At 51.1% G+C, this 17,958-nt stretch overlaps 1 protein-coding gene across 1 annotated transcript in view; it reads left to right on the top strand.

Annotated features, from left to right (window-relative positions):
- Positions 1-2,190: 2,190 nt before the first annotated feature.
- Positions 2,191-17,958, top strand: part of BNIP3L (BCL2 interacting protein 3 like) — a 32,635-nt gene continuing 16,867 nt past the window's right edge. Inside the window, exons 1-2 of the mRNA XM_073557142.1 lie at positions 2,191-2,345; positions 13,070-13,250. Of these exons, the coding sequence (XP_073413243.1) occupies positions 2,234-2,345; positions 13,070-13,250 (293 nt within the window). The 5' untranslated portion in view covers positions 2,191-2,233. The remainder of the gene's footprint in view (positions 2,346-13,069; positions 13,251-17,958) is intronic.

The raw sequence follows: 17,958 nt of genomic DNA, 5'->3' as shown, positions 1-17,958 counted from the left end.
AGCGCGCGCCTGTGTCAGATAGAAAGCTGCCGTCGATGATGATGTTGTGTCTGAGGGGGACCGTGTGGAGAGGTGAGTGATGCTGTGTATGTGCGGGGAACGTGCAGAGGTGAGTGGTGCTGTGTGTGTGTAGGTGGTGGAGAGGGTAATGATGGTGATGGTGGAGAAGGCAATGATGGCATTGGGGGAGAAAGCAATGATGGAGGTGGTGGAAAGGGCAATGAAGGTGTTGGTGGGGGAGAAAACAATGACAGAGGTGGTGGAGAGGACAATGATGGGAGTGGTTGGGGAGAGGGTAATGATGGAGGTGGTGGAGAGGAAATCATCGAGATGGAGGAGAGGGCAATGATGGGGGTGTTGGGGGAGAACAATGATTGGGGTGGTGGATCATTTCCATGATTAAAAAAACATCCAGTATCGTTGTGTCCGTAAAAGTCCGATCTATGAAAATAAAAAAATTATTGAACCCAAACTGTAATTGACATTTTTCGGTCCTCACCCATCCCCCTCCAAAAAAAATGCAATGAAAAGTCATCAATACAGCATCTGTACTGCAAAATGGCACAGTTCCATCCACAAGACAAAAATGTGTCCCCGGAGCTCAGAGAAAGGTGACACAAGCCAAATATGTTTTTATGCAAAGTTCTGAAATTTTTATAGCCATTAACCCCTTCACGACCGATGATGTATACTTACATCATTGGCCATGTCCCCCCGCCTTTAATGCGGGCTCCAACGCTAAACCAGCATCTTTCCCCGCACTTGATGGCCTATTTAATCAGCCACCAAATGCCTCCAACAGCCGCGAGTGGATCCCAGATCCACCTAAGGCTGTAATCCAGTTAAATCCCGCTGTGAATCACTGACGGGAAGTGTGTCACAAGGGGCACTGGTCGTTTGACAGCCGGGGGTCTGCAGAAGAATCCCGTGCTTGTTACCATGGTCCTCCTGTGAACTCCGGCGTGTTAGGAGATGGTGATTTTCGCTCTACACAGCAATGCTGATGACCTGCTATGTGTAGCACAGGTGTTTGGAGGATCACAGCTTCAAGACTCCTAAGCAAACTATTAAACACAGGAAAAAGTTAAAAAAATCAAGTTGAAATCACTCCCCCCTTTTGCCCCAATATAAATAAAACAATTACAAGAAATGCAAAATACACATATTTGGTATCGCTGCGTTGAGAAACGCCCGATCTAATAAAATATATAGTAAACGGCATAACAAGAAATATAATCCAAACACCAAAATTACATTTTTTTGGCTGCTACTAAATTGCAATAAAATGCAATAAGAGGCGATCAAAAGATCTGATCTCCCCTAAAACAGTATCGATAAAAACGTCAGCTCAGGGCGCAAAACATAAGCCCGCACCCGACCCGAGATCACGAAAAATGGAGACGCTGCGGGTCTCGGGAAATGGCGACAAACGCAAAAACTGGCTTTTATACAAATTTTGGAGGTTTTTTCACCACTTAAATAAAAAAAGAACTTCTACATGTTTGGTATCTGCAAACTCTCACTGACCTGGGGAATGGGATTGCCAGCTCAGTTTTATCAGATAGCGAACATGGTAAATAAAAAAAAAATAAAATATAAATAAAAAAGCCAAAAAATAATTGTGGAATTGCAATTTTTTTTTTTTTTTTGCAATTTCACCGCACTTGGAATTTTTTTTCCTGTTTTGGTAAAATCAATGGTGTCGTTCAAAAGTACAACTCGTCCCGCAAAGAACGAGCCCTCACACGGCCATATCGACGGAAAAATATAACAGTTATGGCTCCGGGAAGAAGGGGAGGGAGAAATAACAACGCAAAACCGAAAAAAGCACAAAAATTAAAAGTTTAAAAATTGCTATATTTTCCAAATTTTCACCAAATTTCCGTTTTTTTCATAAATAAACGCGTTATATCGAATAAATGTTACCACTAACATGAAGTACAATATGTCACGAGAAAATAATGTCAGAATCACCGGGATCCATGGGAGCGTTCCAGAGTTATGACCTCATAAAGGGACAGCGGTCAGAATTGTAAAAATTGGCTCCGACACTAAGGGGTTAAAAACAGAAGCTGCAGTTTAAAAAGTAAACAAAAATAACCGTTATAGAACGCGGCTGCACACGTGACCACACAGCGGCTGCCACGTCAAGTCAGTGCCAACATAGAGTTAATGGTTTGTTAGTCATGTGATCGTTTTAGCCCCGCCTCCTTTCCTCAGGTGACGAGGCGGGATGACGTCAGACAAGGTGTGGCTACGCAGTGCGGCGGCGCCTTCTCCCGAACAGACCGAAGCTGTCGCCGTCATGTCCGACAACAACAACGGGGAAGCTCCCGCGCTGCACGGTGAGTGGCGTCCGGTCACGCCTCCCCCTTCCCCGTAGCCGGTCGCGGGATTCAGTGCTGAGGGGGAATCGAGGCGGAAACAGAAATCCAGTCCCCAGCTTGGCCTCTCTGTGCGGTAGAAACAAGGCTGAGAGACAAACATCGAAAGCGACCAATCAGGAACGAGCACAGTGACTAGTGGGCGGGGCTTAGGGACCGACTGATTGGAGTTGGCCAATCACGAGTCAGGGGGCGTGTATTGGTGGGCGGGGCCGTGCCTAGCCATTGTTGTTGTCTGGCCGCCAGGTCATGTGACATGTTCTCGATGTTCTGCGCCTGCTGGGAGTTGTAGTACCACTGTTACAGGGACACCAGCTGCGGCGCTCAGACTCTGTGTACGGAATCTCCTCCTGAAGAGACTGGACGACCGAGTCCAGAGCAGCCCCAGTGGCCAGTGTGAGAACTGCAGGATTAACCATTTCTATTTTTTTTTTTTAAAAAAGAAAAGCGAAATGTTATATAAAACCCAATGGAAGGAAAAGGGATTTGTGAGAGTTCTTCTTTAAAATAAATTAAAATCCCTGAATCCCCCCTCGTGTTTGCAGCTGTGAAGCCGCTCTGTACATAACTGATGTGCGTATTATTTATACCTGCTACCGTTATGGCTGCGGATGACCCTTATAGAATGTCAGACACTTGTTTACATGGTTTTATAAAAGATAATTGATCAACCGCATAATAATCCCAGCCCCGGTCATGGAGGTGCTGGGCCGATCAGGGAGATGCTGGGCCGGTCGTGGAGGTGCTGGGCCGGTCGTGGAGGTGCTGGGCCGGTCGTGGAGGTGCTGGGCCGATCAGGGAGGTGCTGGGCCGATCAGGGAGGTGCTGGGCCGGTCGTGGAGGTGCCGGGCCTGTCATGGAGGTGCTGGGCCGGCGCGTTTCACACCGTGAGCAGAGATGGGAGAATCCGAGCAGTGAAGTTCCACGTCCGCACAGGACACCTGCTGTTCAGGCACAGACACCGGACACGGACTTCACCAGGAAATCCGTGTTACTGATCGGGTTCAGGTGTGCAGATGGCAGCGCGGCAAACATCGCCTCTCATCAGCGGTAAAGTCATCCCCGCAAGTCTGAGAACCACGGTTCAAATGAGAGCGTGAGCGCTCAGCTGTGATCAGGGTATAAAGCTTACCCCCAGTCACTGGCGTCAGCTGATCGGACTACAGCTCCCATCATCCAACACATGCTGCCACTAATAGTGAGAGCAGGAGCGGCGCATGGGAGTATTTATTACAGATCCTGTGCTGTAAATCAATAAAAAACGGCATGGGGTCCCCTGTATTATGATAACCAGCCAGACAAAGCTGGGAGCTGCAACCCTCAGCTGTCAGCTTCAGCAAGGCTGGTTATCCAGAATAGAGCCCCCCATCCCCCCCCCCATTTGACAGCTGCAGGCTGCTATTTTTAGGCTGGGGGGAACAATATCCATGGCCTCTTACCAGCCTGAGAATACCAGCCCCCAGCTGTGAGCTTTAGCAAGGCTGGTTGTCAAAAATGGGGGGCCCCACGCCAGGGTTTTTTTTTTTAAATTTATTTACAGCGCAGGTGTCGGCTGATGGGATCAGTAGTGCCTTCAGCTGACATCAGAGACTGGAGATGAACACTATACCTCCGATCACAGCCGCGGTTCCCACGTTGTCTTTTGACAGAGCGGGACCGCGGCTCTCTCACCAGCAGTGATGATTTTACCGCCAATCAGAAGCAGTGTTTGCCGCTCATTCATGCATATGATACCGTGGCAAACACTGGATGTTCGGGCCTCTAATTCAAGGGAATGGGGTCTGGGTACTGTTCTGGTACCCAAACCCGAACTTTTTGTAATTGTTTGGCCAGACCCGAACATCCAGGGGTCTGCCCATCTGTAATCGTCAGGTCTTTAATCAGTGCAGTCTGTAGTGAGCAGTAGGTTGGTGTTATGTAGAGCGTCCTGTCAGGAACACCTGATCAGAAGAAGAGTAAAGGCCCCGTTACACTTAGCGATGCACCAGGGATCCCGACCACGATATGACGCAGTCAGGATCGCTGGTGCATCGCTAAATGGTCGCTAGTGAGCTGCCACACAGGCAGATCTCACCAGCGACGTAGCAGCGGTCGGCGGTCGCACTTTGTTCCGACGCGGCAAGGGTGTCCGTCTTCCGCCTGCGTCCATGGCTCGCTCGTTGGCGCCAGCAGGAAGCCGCCAACGGGAAATGGACCAGGCTGATCTCGCGCGATCAGCGATAGCCAGCGGGGGAGCCGGTCGGAGGTAAGTATCACATGTAGCGATATCGCTGCTGCGTCACAAAATCCGTGATGCTTTAGCGATATTGCTAGCGGTATCGCTATGTGTAAAGCCCCCTTAAGAGTTAACGCTAAAAACACTACAGGTTAATTACTTTACTTTTCTTAAAGGGAACCTGTCACCCCCCCCCCCAGGGTGTTTTTCAGTAAAACAGCCCCCTTCAGCAGCACTAAGGCTGCATTCTGTGATGGTGGCTCATATGTTTATTTTCCCTAGGAGCGCTGAAATAAAGACTTTTATAAATTGCCCGCCATACCTCCATTGCGTCATGGAGGTATGTTTTCTCCCCGCCTCGCAGCCGTCCATCATCCCTTTTTTTGTTTCCGTGCTCCGCCTCCTCTGTTCCTCGTTACGTGACCAGCACCTGCGCTCTGCAAACAGTTCTCGAGCATGCGCAGTGCACGCTGCCTGGGAACTGACATCAGGCTATCGCGCCTGCGTGTTGCGGAGGCCCCAGATTCCGCCCCGCAGTGTGAATCCATCATAACACACAGCGGTTCAGGATCTGGTGCCTCCACAACACGCAGGCGCGATAGCCTGATGTCAGTTCCCGGTCAGCGCGCACTGCGCATGCTCGAGAACTGTTGGCACAGCGCAGGCGCTGGGCATGTAACAGCAACACAGAAGGCGGCGCGCAGATGCAACAGGAGGAAGATGGACGTCTGGGAGGCGGCTGATACAGGGGGAGACACCATACCTCTGGGACTCAATACAGTGCGCAATTTATAAAAGTCTTTATTTCAGTGTTACTATGGATCAGAAACAGAAGAGCCACCTTCACACAGTGCAGCCTTAGTGCTGCTGAAGGTGGCTGTTTTACTGAAAAACACCCTGGGGGGGGGTGACAGGTTCCCTTTAAGATTCATCCTAGAAACAATCTCCTCTGGCGCCTCACTGTGGTCTATACTGACTGGTCATGTGACCGGCTGGTGATCACACATAAACAGGATGCGTCATATGGCATGAATGTGTGATGTCATGTGTTATATCAGCACTGACAGATCTCATGCGGCAGCTGTCATGTGTCATCGGCACAAAGCACAGGAATGCAGTACTTATTCAATGAAGAATTTTCCTTTAGCCTCATACACCCCCCTCCCCTCGGTATATAACATTGACCACTACCCACTATCTGGTGTATAAAATCCAGCCCCTTGCCCCCCCCTCCTGTGTATAGCATCTGGCCCCTCGCCCCCCCCCTCCTGTGTATAACATCTGGCCCCTCGCCCCCCCTCCTGTGTATAACAACTGGCCCCTCGCCCCCCCCCTCCTGTGTATAGCTTCCAACCCCTCGCCCCCCCCTTCTGTGTATAGCATCTGGCCCCTTGCCCCCTTCTGTGTATAGCATCCGGCCCCTCGCCCTCCCTCCTGTGTATAACATCTGGCCCCTCGCCCTCCCTCCTGTGTATAACATCTGGCCCCTCGCCCCCCTCCTGTGTATAACATCTGGCCCCTCGCCCCCCTCCTGTGTACAGCTTCCGGCCCCTCGCCCCCCCCTCCTGTGTATAGCTTCCGGCCCCTCGCCCCCCCTCCTGTGTATAGCTTCCAACCCCTCGCCCCCCCCTCCTGTGTATAGCATCTGGCCCCTCGCCCTCCCCCCTCCTGTGTATAGCATGCGACCCCTCGCCCCCCCCTCCTGTGTATAGCATCTGGCCCCTCGCCGCCCCTCCTGTGTATAGCATGCGGCCCCTCGCCCCCCCCTCCTGTGTATAACATCTGGCCCCTCGCCCACCCTCCTGTGTATAACATCTGGCCCCTCGGCCCCCCTCCTCTGTATAGCTTCCAACCCCTCGCCCCCCCCTTCTGTGTATAACATCCGGCCCCTTGCCCCCCCTTCTGTGTATAACATCTGGCCCCTCGTCCCCCCCTTCTGTGTATAACATCCGGCCCCTCGCCCCCCCCTTCTGTGTATAACATCCGGCCCCTCGCCCCCCCTTCTGTGTATAACATCCGGCCCCTCGCCCCCCCTTCTGTGTATAACATCCGGCCCCTCGCCCCCCCTTCTGTGTATAACATCCGGCCCCTCGCCCCCCTCCTGTGTATAGCATCTGGCCCCTCACGCCCCCTCCTGTGTATAGCTTCCAGCCCCTCGCCCCCCCCCTGTGTATAGCTTCCAACCCCTCGCCCCCCCTTCTGTGTATAATATCCGGCCCCCCCTTCTGTGTATAACATCTGGCCCCTCGCCCCCCCTCCTGTGTATAACATCTGGCCCCTTGCCCCCCCTCCTGTGTACAGCTTCCGGCTCCTCGCCCCCCCTCCTGTGTATAGCTTCCAGCCCCTCGCCCCCCCTCCTCTGTATAGCTTCCAACCCCTCGCCCCCCCTCCTGTGTATAGCTTCCAGCCCCTCGCCCCCCCTCCTGTGTATAGCTTCCAACCCCTCGCCCCCCCTTCTGTGTATAATATCCGGTCCCTCGCCCCCCCCCCTTCTGTGTATAACATCTGGCCCCTCGCCCCCCCTCCTGTGTATAACATCTGGCCCCTCGCCCCCCTCCTGTGTATAACATCTGGCCCCTTGCCCCCCCTCGTGTGTACAGCTTCCGGCTCCTCGCCCCCCCTCCTGTGTATAGCTTCCAGCCCCTCGCCCCCCCTCCTGTGTATAGCTTCCAACCCCTCGCCCCCCCTCCTGTGTATAGCTTCCAGCCCCTCGCCCCCCCTCCTGTGTATAGCTTCCAACCCCTCGCCCCCCCCTTCTGTGTATAATATCCGGTCCCTCACCCCCCCTCCCGTGTATAACATCTGGCCCCTCGCCCACCCTCCTGTGTATAACATCTGGCCCCTTGCCCCCCCTCCTGTGTACAGCTTCCGGCTCCTCGCCCCCCCTCCTGTGTATAGCTTCCAGCCCCTCGCCCCTCCTGTGTATAACATCCGGCCCCTCGCCCCCCCCTCCTGTGTATAGCTTCCAGCCCCTCGCCCCCCCCCTCCTGTGTATAGCTTCCGGCCCCTTGCCCCCCCTCCTGTGTACAGCTTCTGGCCCCTCGCCCCCCTCCTGTGTATAACATCTGGCCCCTCGCCCCCCCTCCTGTGTACAGCTTCCGGCCCCTCGCCCCCCCTCCTGTGTATAACATCTGGCCCCTTGCCCCCCCTCCTGTGTACAGCTTCCGGCCCCTTGCCCCCCCTCCTGTGTACAGCTTCCGGCCCCTCGCCCCCCTCCTGTGTATAACATCTGGCCCCTCGCCCCCCCTCCTGTGTACAGCTTCCGGCCCCTCGCCCCCCCTCCTGTGTATAACATCTGGCCCCTCGCCCCCCCTCCTGTGTACAGCTTCCAGCCCCTCGCCCCCCCTTCCTGTGTATAACATCCAGCCCCTCGCCCCCCCTCCTGTGTATAGCTTCCAACCCCTCGCCCCCCCCTTCTGTGTATAACATCCGGCCCCTCGCCTCCCCCTCCTGTGTATAACATCCGGTCCTCGCCCCCCCTCCTGTTTATAACATCTGGCCCCTCGCCCCCCCTCCTGTGTATAACATCTGGCCCCTCCCTCCTGTGTATAACATCTGGCCCCTCACGCCCCCTCCTGTGTATAGCATTCTGCCTCTCGCTCCCCCCCCAGCGCCTTTCTCCTCTCTCCCTGTCGGAAATATGTGGAGGGATAGCGGTCTTCTGAGCCAGTGTTTGGCGGGCAGTTATCTTGCCGGTCATTTCCTCCACCCATCCTGCCGTATAGATAGGTGATCCTTTTTTTGCTCCTTAGAATTGTCTCGGCTTTTGTAGCTGCTGCCTGGCATTGGGTACAATATTGGGATTTCTCAGCTCCATGCATGCTCCCTATATTTGGCTTCCATGCTCGCTCTATGAGTCCCATGGAGATGTCTCTGTGAGACGCCAGCAGGTGTAGTCGTGGGCTGACATGGTGGGCTGCAGTTGCTGCCGCATTTCATGTTGATCCTGCAGGTCAGTGTTGTGCCTGTCGCTCATTTTGCTCCATTGTGTCTGACAACAATGACCCCCGTGTCTCTATCGAGGACCCTCCGTGCCGAGTGGCAGCATATAGTGTCCAGCTCTGGGAAAGGTTTTGAGAGGATTATCAGGATTTCTGGGTGAATGTGGCAGAAACCCCGGCGTGCGTGCAGAACTGCACAGTGTCGGAGCTGTGTGCCGCTCTGCCCACACCCCGAGGTCTCCGCCGGCCGCTCTCGCCCCCTCCTCTCACAGCAGAGGAATGGCTGTCTGGGAGTATTTCAGGACAGAGACTTAAAGGGAAAAGCAGGGCAGATTATATGCAAACTGCGCCTGGGTAGAGAGGATGGCGAGTCCCCCGGCGCCCCCGCGGGGGTCTGAGCCCGGCCATTAGAAAGCATTTTCAGCATCAAATGTGTGAGAGGTTGAATCAGAGATCATTGGAAATAGGATTATTCAGAAACAGTCGGTCTATAAATATATATTTAATGGTTGTCCTTATAACGACTGGTAATCATTCATTTTATTCTCATTAATGTACACTCTGCACCCCATCTTGACTGAAAAAAACAAATGTAGAAATGTTTGCAAATTTATTAAAAAAGAAAAACTGAAATATCACATGGTCACAAGTATTCAGACCCCTTAGCAGCTGAGACACTCATATTTAAGTCACATGCTGTCCATTTCCTTGTGATCCTCCTTGGGATGGTTCTACCCCTTCATTGGAGTCCAGCTGTGTTTAATTAAACTGATAGGAGTCGATTTGTAAAGGCGCACACCTGTCTATATAAGACCTCACAGCTCACAGTGCATGTCAGACCAAATGAGAATCATGAGGTCAAAGGAACTGGCCAAGGAGCTCAGAGACAGAAGTGTGGCAAGGCACAGATCTGGCCAAGGTTACAAAAGAATTTCTGCAGTACCCAAGGTTCCTAAGAGCACAGTGGCCTCCATAATCCTTAAATGGAAGAAGTTTGGGACCACCAGAAGTCTTCCTAGACCTGGCAGTCCAGCCAAACTGAGCAATTGTGGGAGAAAAGCCTTGGTGAGAGAGGTAAAGAGGAACCTCAAGATCACTGTGGCTGAGCTCCACAGATGCAGTAGGGAGATGGAAGAAAGTACCACAAAGTCAACTATCACTGCAGCCCTCCACCAGTCAGGCCTTTATGGCAGAGTGACCCGACGGAAGCCTCTCCTCAGTGCCAGACATATGAAAGCCCGCATAGAGTTTGCTAAAAATCACATGAAGGACTCCCAGACTATGAGAAATAAGATTCTCTGGTCTGATGAGACGAAGATAGAACTTATTGGTGATAATTCTAAGCGGTATGTGTGGAGAAAACAAGGCACTGCTCATCATCTGCCCAATACAATCCCAACAGTGAAACATGGTGGTGGCAACATCATGCTATGGGGGTGTTTTTCAGCTGCAGGGACAGGACGACTGGTTGCAATTGAAGGAAACATCAATGCGGCCAAGTACAGAGATATGCTGGATGAAAACCTCTTCCAGAGTGCTCTGGACCTCAGACTTGGCCGAAGGTTCACCTTCCAACTTAACAATGACCTAAACACACAGCTAAAATAACAAAGGAGTGGCTTCAGAACAACTCTGTGACCATTCTTGACTGGCCAAGCCAGAGCCCTGACCTAAACCCAATTGAGCATCTCTGGAGAGACCTGAAAATGGCTGTCCACCAACGTTCACCATCCAACCTGACGGAACTGGAGAGGATCTGCCAGGAAGAATGGCAGAGGATCCCCAAATCCAGGTGTGAAAAACTTGTTGCATCATTCCCAAGAAGAATACAAACCAAAAAGGGTATAATAACTCGTTGGATACCAAACCTGTAAGCAACATATTGCGGTAATATAGGCACCCTAAAGGACACTCCTGAATTCAATCATGATAACCAAAGGACCATATAGGAGCAAAGCGTCCATAATAATATAAAAATATACAATTTTATTAACATATATCATATAAAAATACAAGTATTACAATACCGGATCAGGTAGTGATGGCCAAGGTCACTTAATATAAATGTGCAAAATGCTACAGTGCTGCAACAGATCATGGACATATACACAGGGTTTGTATAGAAATCCTTGTTAGCATCGTACTATCCATCAAAGGTGAATAAGGAAGACTATTTCGTAATTTAAGCAAAGTGCTTACCCATAGTCTGTCAGCCTGGACCCGAGCCCGCCGCCACCGACGCGCGTTTCGCTTTGCTTTATCAAGGTGCGGTACTAGCTCTAAAGGGGGCTTCTACTCAATACTGAGCAAAGGGGCTGAATACTTATGACCACGCGATATTTCAGTTTTTCTTTTTTAATACGTTTGCTAAAATTTCCACATTTCTGTTTTTTTCAGTCAAGATGGGGTGCAGAGTGTACATTAATGAGAAAAAAATGAACTTTTTTGAATTTACCAAATGGCTGCAATGAAACAGAGTGAACAATTTAAAGGGGCCTGAATACTTTCCGCACCCACTGTATAATGGGGTCTTCATCATGGTGTCCCACAATCTACAGCACGTGCCAGTGTTTCTGTATGAAATCTCCCGCCCCCCCTTGCGGAGCGCGCCGCTCCTGTGCCTTTTGGCTTCCGTCTTGCCGGGGTGCGGTGCCCTCCTGATGATTGACAGTTCTGGTCCTGACTGTGGGCTCTGTAGAGTGCAGCATCCAGGGGTCCGGCCGGCTCTTTAGTGGCGCTGTGTAGCTGGCCGCTCCTGTGCCTTTTGGCTTCCGTCTTGCCGGGGTGCGGTGCCCTCCTGATGATTGACAGTTCTGGTCCTGACTGTGGGCTCTGTAGAGTGCAGCATCCAGGGGTCCGGCCGGCTCTTTAGTGGCGCTGTGTAGCTGGCCGCTCCTGTGCCTTTTGGCTTCCGTCTTGCCGGGGTGCGGTGCCCTCCTGATGATTGACAGTTCTGGTCCTGACTGTGGGCTCTGTAGAGTGCAGCATCCAGGGGTCCGGCCGGCTCTTTAGTGGCGCTGTGTAGCTGGCCGCTCCTGTGCCTTTTGGCTTCCGTCTTGCCGGGGTGCGGTGCCCTCCTGATGATTGACAGTTCTGGTCCTGACTGTGGGCTCTGTAGAGTGCAGCATCCAGGGGTCCGGCCGGCTCTTTAGTGGCGCTGTGTAGCTGGCCGCTCCTGTGCCTTTTGGCTTCCGTCTTGCCGGGGTGCGGTGCCCTCCTGATGATTGACAGTTCTGGTCCTGACTGTGGGCTCTGTAGAGTGCAGCATCCAGGGGTCCGGCCGGCTCTATAGTGGCGCTGTGTCGCTGGCCGCTCCTTGCCTAGGAGGGAGTTTTTAATAAGAAGTAAATTGCAAACTTGCTTGTTTTTTCAATACTTACCATTAGTGCGCGTGAGACAACCCCTTTAACAGCACAAGGCACCATCGCTGCCATCTTTAGAGTTGCACCTTAAAGGGATGGCCTCCTTTGGAGGACTTTTAGTTACTTACATGCAGGTATTTTGAGCTGAATATCATTTTTGTTATTCAGTTTCATAAAAAATGTTCACGCTTTTCTTGTACCGGCTTTTTGTTTTCTTGCACATTCAACCATTTTGCTGTCTGTGGTCTAAGATGAGAAAAATGAGCTCAGAAAAAGACAGATAAGAGGTAGAAACTCTCCCATCAAACCGTGAACACGAGCTCCCTGACGGAATCACAGTTAACTCCTTCTGCAGCCAATGACTCGCTTCTTACTCGGCGGTGGCAGCCGGTGTATGAGGAGGGAGGAAGGGTCTGGTGGTCTCCCACCTCCTAGACCTTGTGCTCTTTCCATTCCACGTAGATGCGCCATTAAAGTGCGCGCAGTTCAGTCTGGTTTGTGGGAAACTACAACTTCCAACATGCGGAATTTGGGAGTTGTAGTTTCACAATAGCTAGAGAGATGCTGGTTGGAGACCCCTGTCGGTCCCTGCCTATGTGCTTTACATGGATGAGCCCCCTGTAGTGCCACCGTACAGGAAATGTGTGGCCCCCATCCCCCGCACAATGCAGGTTTATCTTGGGGCTTGTTCACACTGCGTCTTGTTTCCAGCAGTCGGAAACATCTGTTTTTCCTTCAGAAGGGGCTGGAGGAAACTCTCTCCTGAGATTTGCACCCCGTGGTCTGTAGCTCCGTAGTGTGATGTCAGGACCCCTGTGGTCGTACAGTGGCGGCTCAGGAGAAGTCGCCGCTCAGGAGTGCAGGAAAGTTGAGTGGTGACATTGCAGTCGTAGTCTGTACATTCTATTCTTGTGAAGGGTTAATGCCGCACGCTCGTTACATGATGTAATTAATTGCCGGTTTCCTTGGCTCTGTCATCCATTGTGGCACACGTGAGGCCGGGCTTGTACCAGACGTGTCTCAGCTCCCGTCGCTGGGCTCGGGTGTCACATAATCCGGGTGCAGCCGCTCGGGAGGGTTATCTGCGGCCCCGTCCGCCTGCGCTGCCTGATAAGACGCTTGCTGCCCTCATCATGGCCGACCAGACGAGTCCGTGTCTCCTCACAGGTTCCTGGGTGGAACTGCAGATGAACGGCAACGGGAACAACATGGACAGCAACCGGAACGGAGGCCTGGAGCACGTGCCCTCCTCATCCTCCATCCACAACGGCGACATGGAGAAGATCCTACTGGACGCGCAGCACGAGTCCGGACAGAGCAGCTCCCGGAGCAGCTCGCAGTGTGAGAGGTGAGCGGTCCGCGCCCTGCTGCCCCTCAGTACCCGGCTTCATGGGCCAACACATCCTCCTCCTCCTTTACTCTTCTACCCCTGACCTATGGGGAGGACCCCGATCTATACTTATCGAATGTTCCACCCCTGTTTTATCACCTTTGGTTTTTTCTCTTGTCCCATTAGGGAATACCCCCATCCATACTTGGGGGGGGGGGGGGGGGGGTGGTACGGGTCCATTTATGAACATCATACCCCTGCTTTTTATGGAAGCCCCCCTACTTCAGTGTTCATCTATGCTCTTCCAATGCCTTATTAGGGAAGACCCCCCCATCTATACTTTAGGGGTTCTACCCCTGTCTTAATAAAAAAGACCCACATTCATATGTAAATCAGGGTTGTTACTTTAGGAAAGACCCTCTTTAATACTTCAGGTGTCACCCATGTGTTGTTGGGAAAACCCTCCATTTACAACTGGAGTTCATTTGTGTTTTTTCCTTCACCCATTAGGGAATACCCCCATCCATACCTGGGGGCTCACTTCTGAATGTTCCCACCCCCGATCACATCAGCCCCATTTATCTAGGTTCACCTATGTTCTACCCATGACCCCTCCATCTATACTTAAGGGGGTGGGGTTCACTTATCTAGCGCTCTACCACTGTCTTACAGGTTGGGGGGGGTCACCATTTGATCGTCTAATCAGTTTCGTGGCCTTAAACGTGTTGTACCAACCAAGGTTTACAGTTAATGTCACCAAGAGCGAAACTGCCAAACCTCCTGACAAAGGGACTTCATCCCGAGCGTGGCGATAGTGTTAAAACTTAATACAACCTCTCCATTTTTAAATCATTTTTTTCATAGAATATTTCATTTGTGTATATAGAATATGTAGTATGTACAATATGTATGTAGAGTGTGTGTATACAATATGTATGTAGTGTGTGTGTATAGATATATGTATAGTGTATATACAAAATGTATGTATTGTGTATATACAGTATGTATGTAGTGTGTGTGTGTGTGTGTGTGTGTGTGTGTATACAATATGTATGTAGTGTGTGTGTGTGTGTGTGTGTGTGTGTGTGTATACAGTATGTATGTAGTGTGTGTGTGTGTGTGTGTGTATGCAATGTGTGCAGGGCCGGCGTCAGCACCCGGGCAAGTGCCGGGGCCCTGGCGAGATGGGAGGGCCCACTCACGCTGTCTGGGATACCCGCCGGCCGCCGCCACGCCCCCCATGTACTAACCCCATCCTGCGCCCTCCGCGAGGGACCCACGCAGTGACGCAGCCCCTTACAGCCAGCAATGATCATCACTTCCTTCGGCTGTAATCTTGTGTGCGGTGCCAGCACAGGACCTGTGATGAGGTCACAGGAGGGGAGGAGTCGGGTCACATGATCAGGGTGGCTGCAGGACCCTGCAGTGCTGGTCGCTTTTCATTATGGTGCTGGTCTGGATGGATGAGGTAACGTTTATGTGTGAGACAGTGGGGTCAGGGAGGGGTTTTACAAGGTGGATGTAGCAGAGCCGTGCGTGTACTTGTGTGGGTTCAGAAGGAGGGGTTTAGCAAGGTGGATGTAGCAGAGCCGCGTGTGTACTTTGTGTGGGGTCAGGGAGGGGTTTAACAAGGTGGATGTAGCAGAGCCGTGTGTGTACTTTGTGTGGGGTCAGGAGGGGTTTACAAGGTGGATGTAGCAGAGCCGTGTGTGTACTTGTATGGGGTCAGGGAGGGGTTTAACAAGGTGGATGTAGCAGAGCCGTGTGTGTACTTTGTGTGGGGTCAGGAGGGGTTTACAAGGTGGATGTAGCAGAGCCGTGTGTGTACTTGTGTGGGGTCAGGAGGGGTTTAACAAGGTGGATGTAGCAGAGCCGTGTGTGTACTTGTGTGGGGTCAGGGAGGGGTTTAACAAGGTGGATGTACCAGAGCCGTGTGTGTACTTGTGTGGGGTCAGGAGGGGTTTACAAGGTGGATGTAGCAGAGCCGTGTGTGTACTTGTGTGGGGTAAGGGAGGGGTTTTACAAGGTGGATGTAGCAGAGCCGTGTGTGTACTTGTGTGGGGTCAGGGAGGGGTTTAACAAGGAGGATGTAGCAGAGCCGTGTGTGTTCTTGGGTGGGGTCAGGAGGGGTTTACAAGTTGTACGGAGCAGAGCCGTGTGTGTACGAGGTGTACGGAGCAGAGCCGTGTGTGTACGAGGTGTACGGAGCGAAGCCGTGTGTGTGTACGAGGTGTATGGAGCAGAGCCGCGTGTGTACGAGATGTACGGAACGGAGCCCTGTGTGTACGGAGCTGAGCCGTGTGTTTATGGAGCAGAGCAGAGCCGGGGGTGTACGGAGTGAAGCTGCGTGTGTACAAGGTGTACGGAGCGGAGCCGTGTGTGTACGAGGCATACAAAGCGGAGCCGTGCGTGTACGAGGTGTATGGTGGGGAGCATTTATACCTCCCGAGTCCCAACTGTCCCGGATCCAGCGAGACAGTCCCGATTTTGAGAGAGAGACTGCCCCAGCTGGGAGCTTACTTTCCCCGCGGGACACAGGAATATACACAGCGGAGCCCCAAGGAGCAATTTAAAACTTGCACGTAACGTTCTACCGGAAGTGACGTGCTGGAAGCTGACCAGAAATTAGGTCATTTCAGTAGGAGATTGTGACGGAACCATGGAGGCACTTCAGGGAATGCTTCAGATCCATCACTGTGTCCTCCTCTGACAGCGGACAGCGAGATCGCCTTGGAATCGGGGATGTCGGCCATGTGAGCGGATCATGATATGTCCTGCACCAGGAGGCTCAGGTGGGCACTACAATGGGAGCTGGGCTGCTATAGTATCTTTATAGAATTTTTCTTTCTCTGTTTCTTTCTCTCTGTTCTTTCTCTCTAATCTTTTTTTTTCTCTCTCTCTGTTCTTTCGCTCTCTGTTCTCTTTCTTTCTTTCTGTCTCTGTTCTTTCTCTCTCTGTTCTCTCTTTCCCCTCTTCCTCTCTGTTCTTTCCCCTTTCTTTTTCTCTCTAACTCTGTTTTCTTTCCCCTCCTTCTTTTTCTCTCTCTCCCTGTTCTTTTTTTCTGTCAACTCTTTTTCTCTCTCCGTTCTTTCTTTCCCCTTTTTTCTCTCCCTCTCTGTTCTTTATTCCCCTCTTTCTTTCTTTCTTTCTTTCTTTCTTTCTTTCTTTCTTTCTTTCTTTCTTTCTTTCTTTCTTTCTTTCTTTCTTTCTTTCTTTTTCTTTCTTTCTTTCTTTCTTTTTCTTTCTCTGTTCTTTTTTTCTGTCCACTCTTTCTCTTTGTTCTTTTTCTTTCTTTCTTCTTTCTCTCTGTTCTTTCTTTCCCCTCTTTCTTTCTCTTTCTCTCTGTTCTTTTCTTTCTCTCTCTGTTCTTCCTTTCTTTCTCTCTGTTCTTTATTTTCTTTCTTTCTTTCTCTGTTCGTTCTTTCTATGTTCGTTCTTTCTTTCTCTCTCTGTATCTTTCTCTGTTCTTCCTTCCATTCTCTCTTTCTTTCTCTGTTCTTTATTTCCCCTCTCTTCTTTCTTTCATGCGTACACTACTAATCAGTAGCCTCCATCACATGAACGTGTTTTGCCACAGAGCGAGTGTCCGTGTGATCCACACAGAGAGAAGTCCGTTTTTGGCCGTCACCACGGATGTCACACGGCATGAGTCGTGGTATGTGTTAAGGGGGGGCCAACTGAGACTTTTTCGCCCGGGGCCCTCAAAAACCTGGAGCCGACCCTGAATGTGTGTGTGTGTGTATACAATATGTGTGTGTGTATACAGTATGTATGTAGTGTGTGTGTCTGTATAGTATGTAGTATGTGTATACAGTGTGTGTGTGTGTGTATATATATCTAGATCTATGAAAAATACGATAAACAATTTATATAATTATTATTTGTTTCTTTACAGGATATTTTGTCTTTGTATTTATATCTACTGAGTAAAAATATAATCTCGGCACTTTTGGTTTTTGCTCCCATTTGTCATGAGCTGAACTCCAAGCTCTCAGACTCCCTCTGTGGACACACAAGGCCTTTTTCTCTCAAATATTGTTCCCAATATTGTTGCTGCTGCGCGCCTCTTCAGTGTCTGTGCGAAGTTGCTGGATATTGGCAGGAACTTGGACACGCTGTCATATACACTGATCCAGCGCATGCTGGATGGGTGACCTGTGTGGTGACTGTGCGGCCATGTAAGAACTCCACACAACCACTGACGAGGAGCGACGATCCACAGGCCACAATCAGCAGCCGGTTCACCTCTGAGGAGATGTGCGGCACTGATGGTGGTCACACCAGATACTGACTGGAATTCTGACACCCCCCCCGGACTCTCTCAATACTGTAAAACTGCACATTGTAGAGTGGCCTTTTATTGTGGCCACCCTGAGGCTCACCTGTGTAATAATCATGTGTATAATCAGCATCTGGATCTGTCACACCGGTGAGGAGGCCGGATTATGTCAGCAGAGGAGAAGATCTCGCTAACACAGATTCAAACGCATTTGGGAACAATATTTGAGAGAAAAACGTCTTTTGTGTCCATAGACTCGTGTCCATAGACTCGTGTCCATAGACTCGTGTCCATAGACTCGTGTCCATAGACTCGTGTCCATAGACTCGTGTCCATAGACTCGTGTCCATAGACTCGTGTCTTAGACGTGTCTTAGATCTTTGATTTCAACTCATGAAAAATGGTAGAAAACCCAAAATGTTTGAAGAGCCATCTCTTCTCCTGCCT

Source organism: Dendrobates tinctorius, unplaced genomic scaffold, assembly GCF_039654945.1.
Source record: "Dendrobates tinctorius isolate UK_male_01 unplaced genomic scaffold, ASM3965494v1 ptg000245l, whole genome shotgun sequence".
NCBI lineage: Eukaryota > Metazoa > Chordata > Amphibia > Anura > Dendrobatidae > Dendrobates > Dendrobates tinctorius.
Note: the sequence above shows the minus strand (reverse complement) of the source record. Positions and strands in the feature narration are given on the sequence as shown.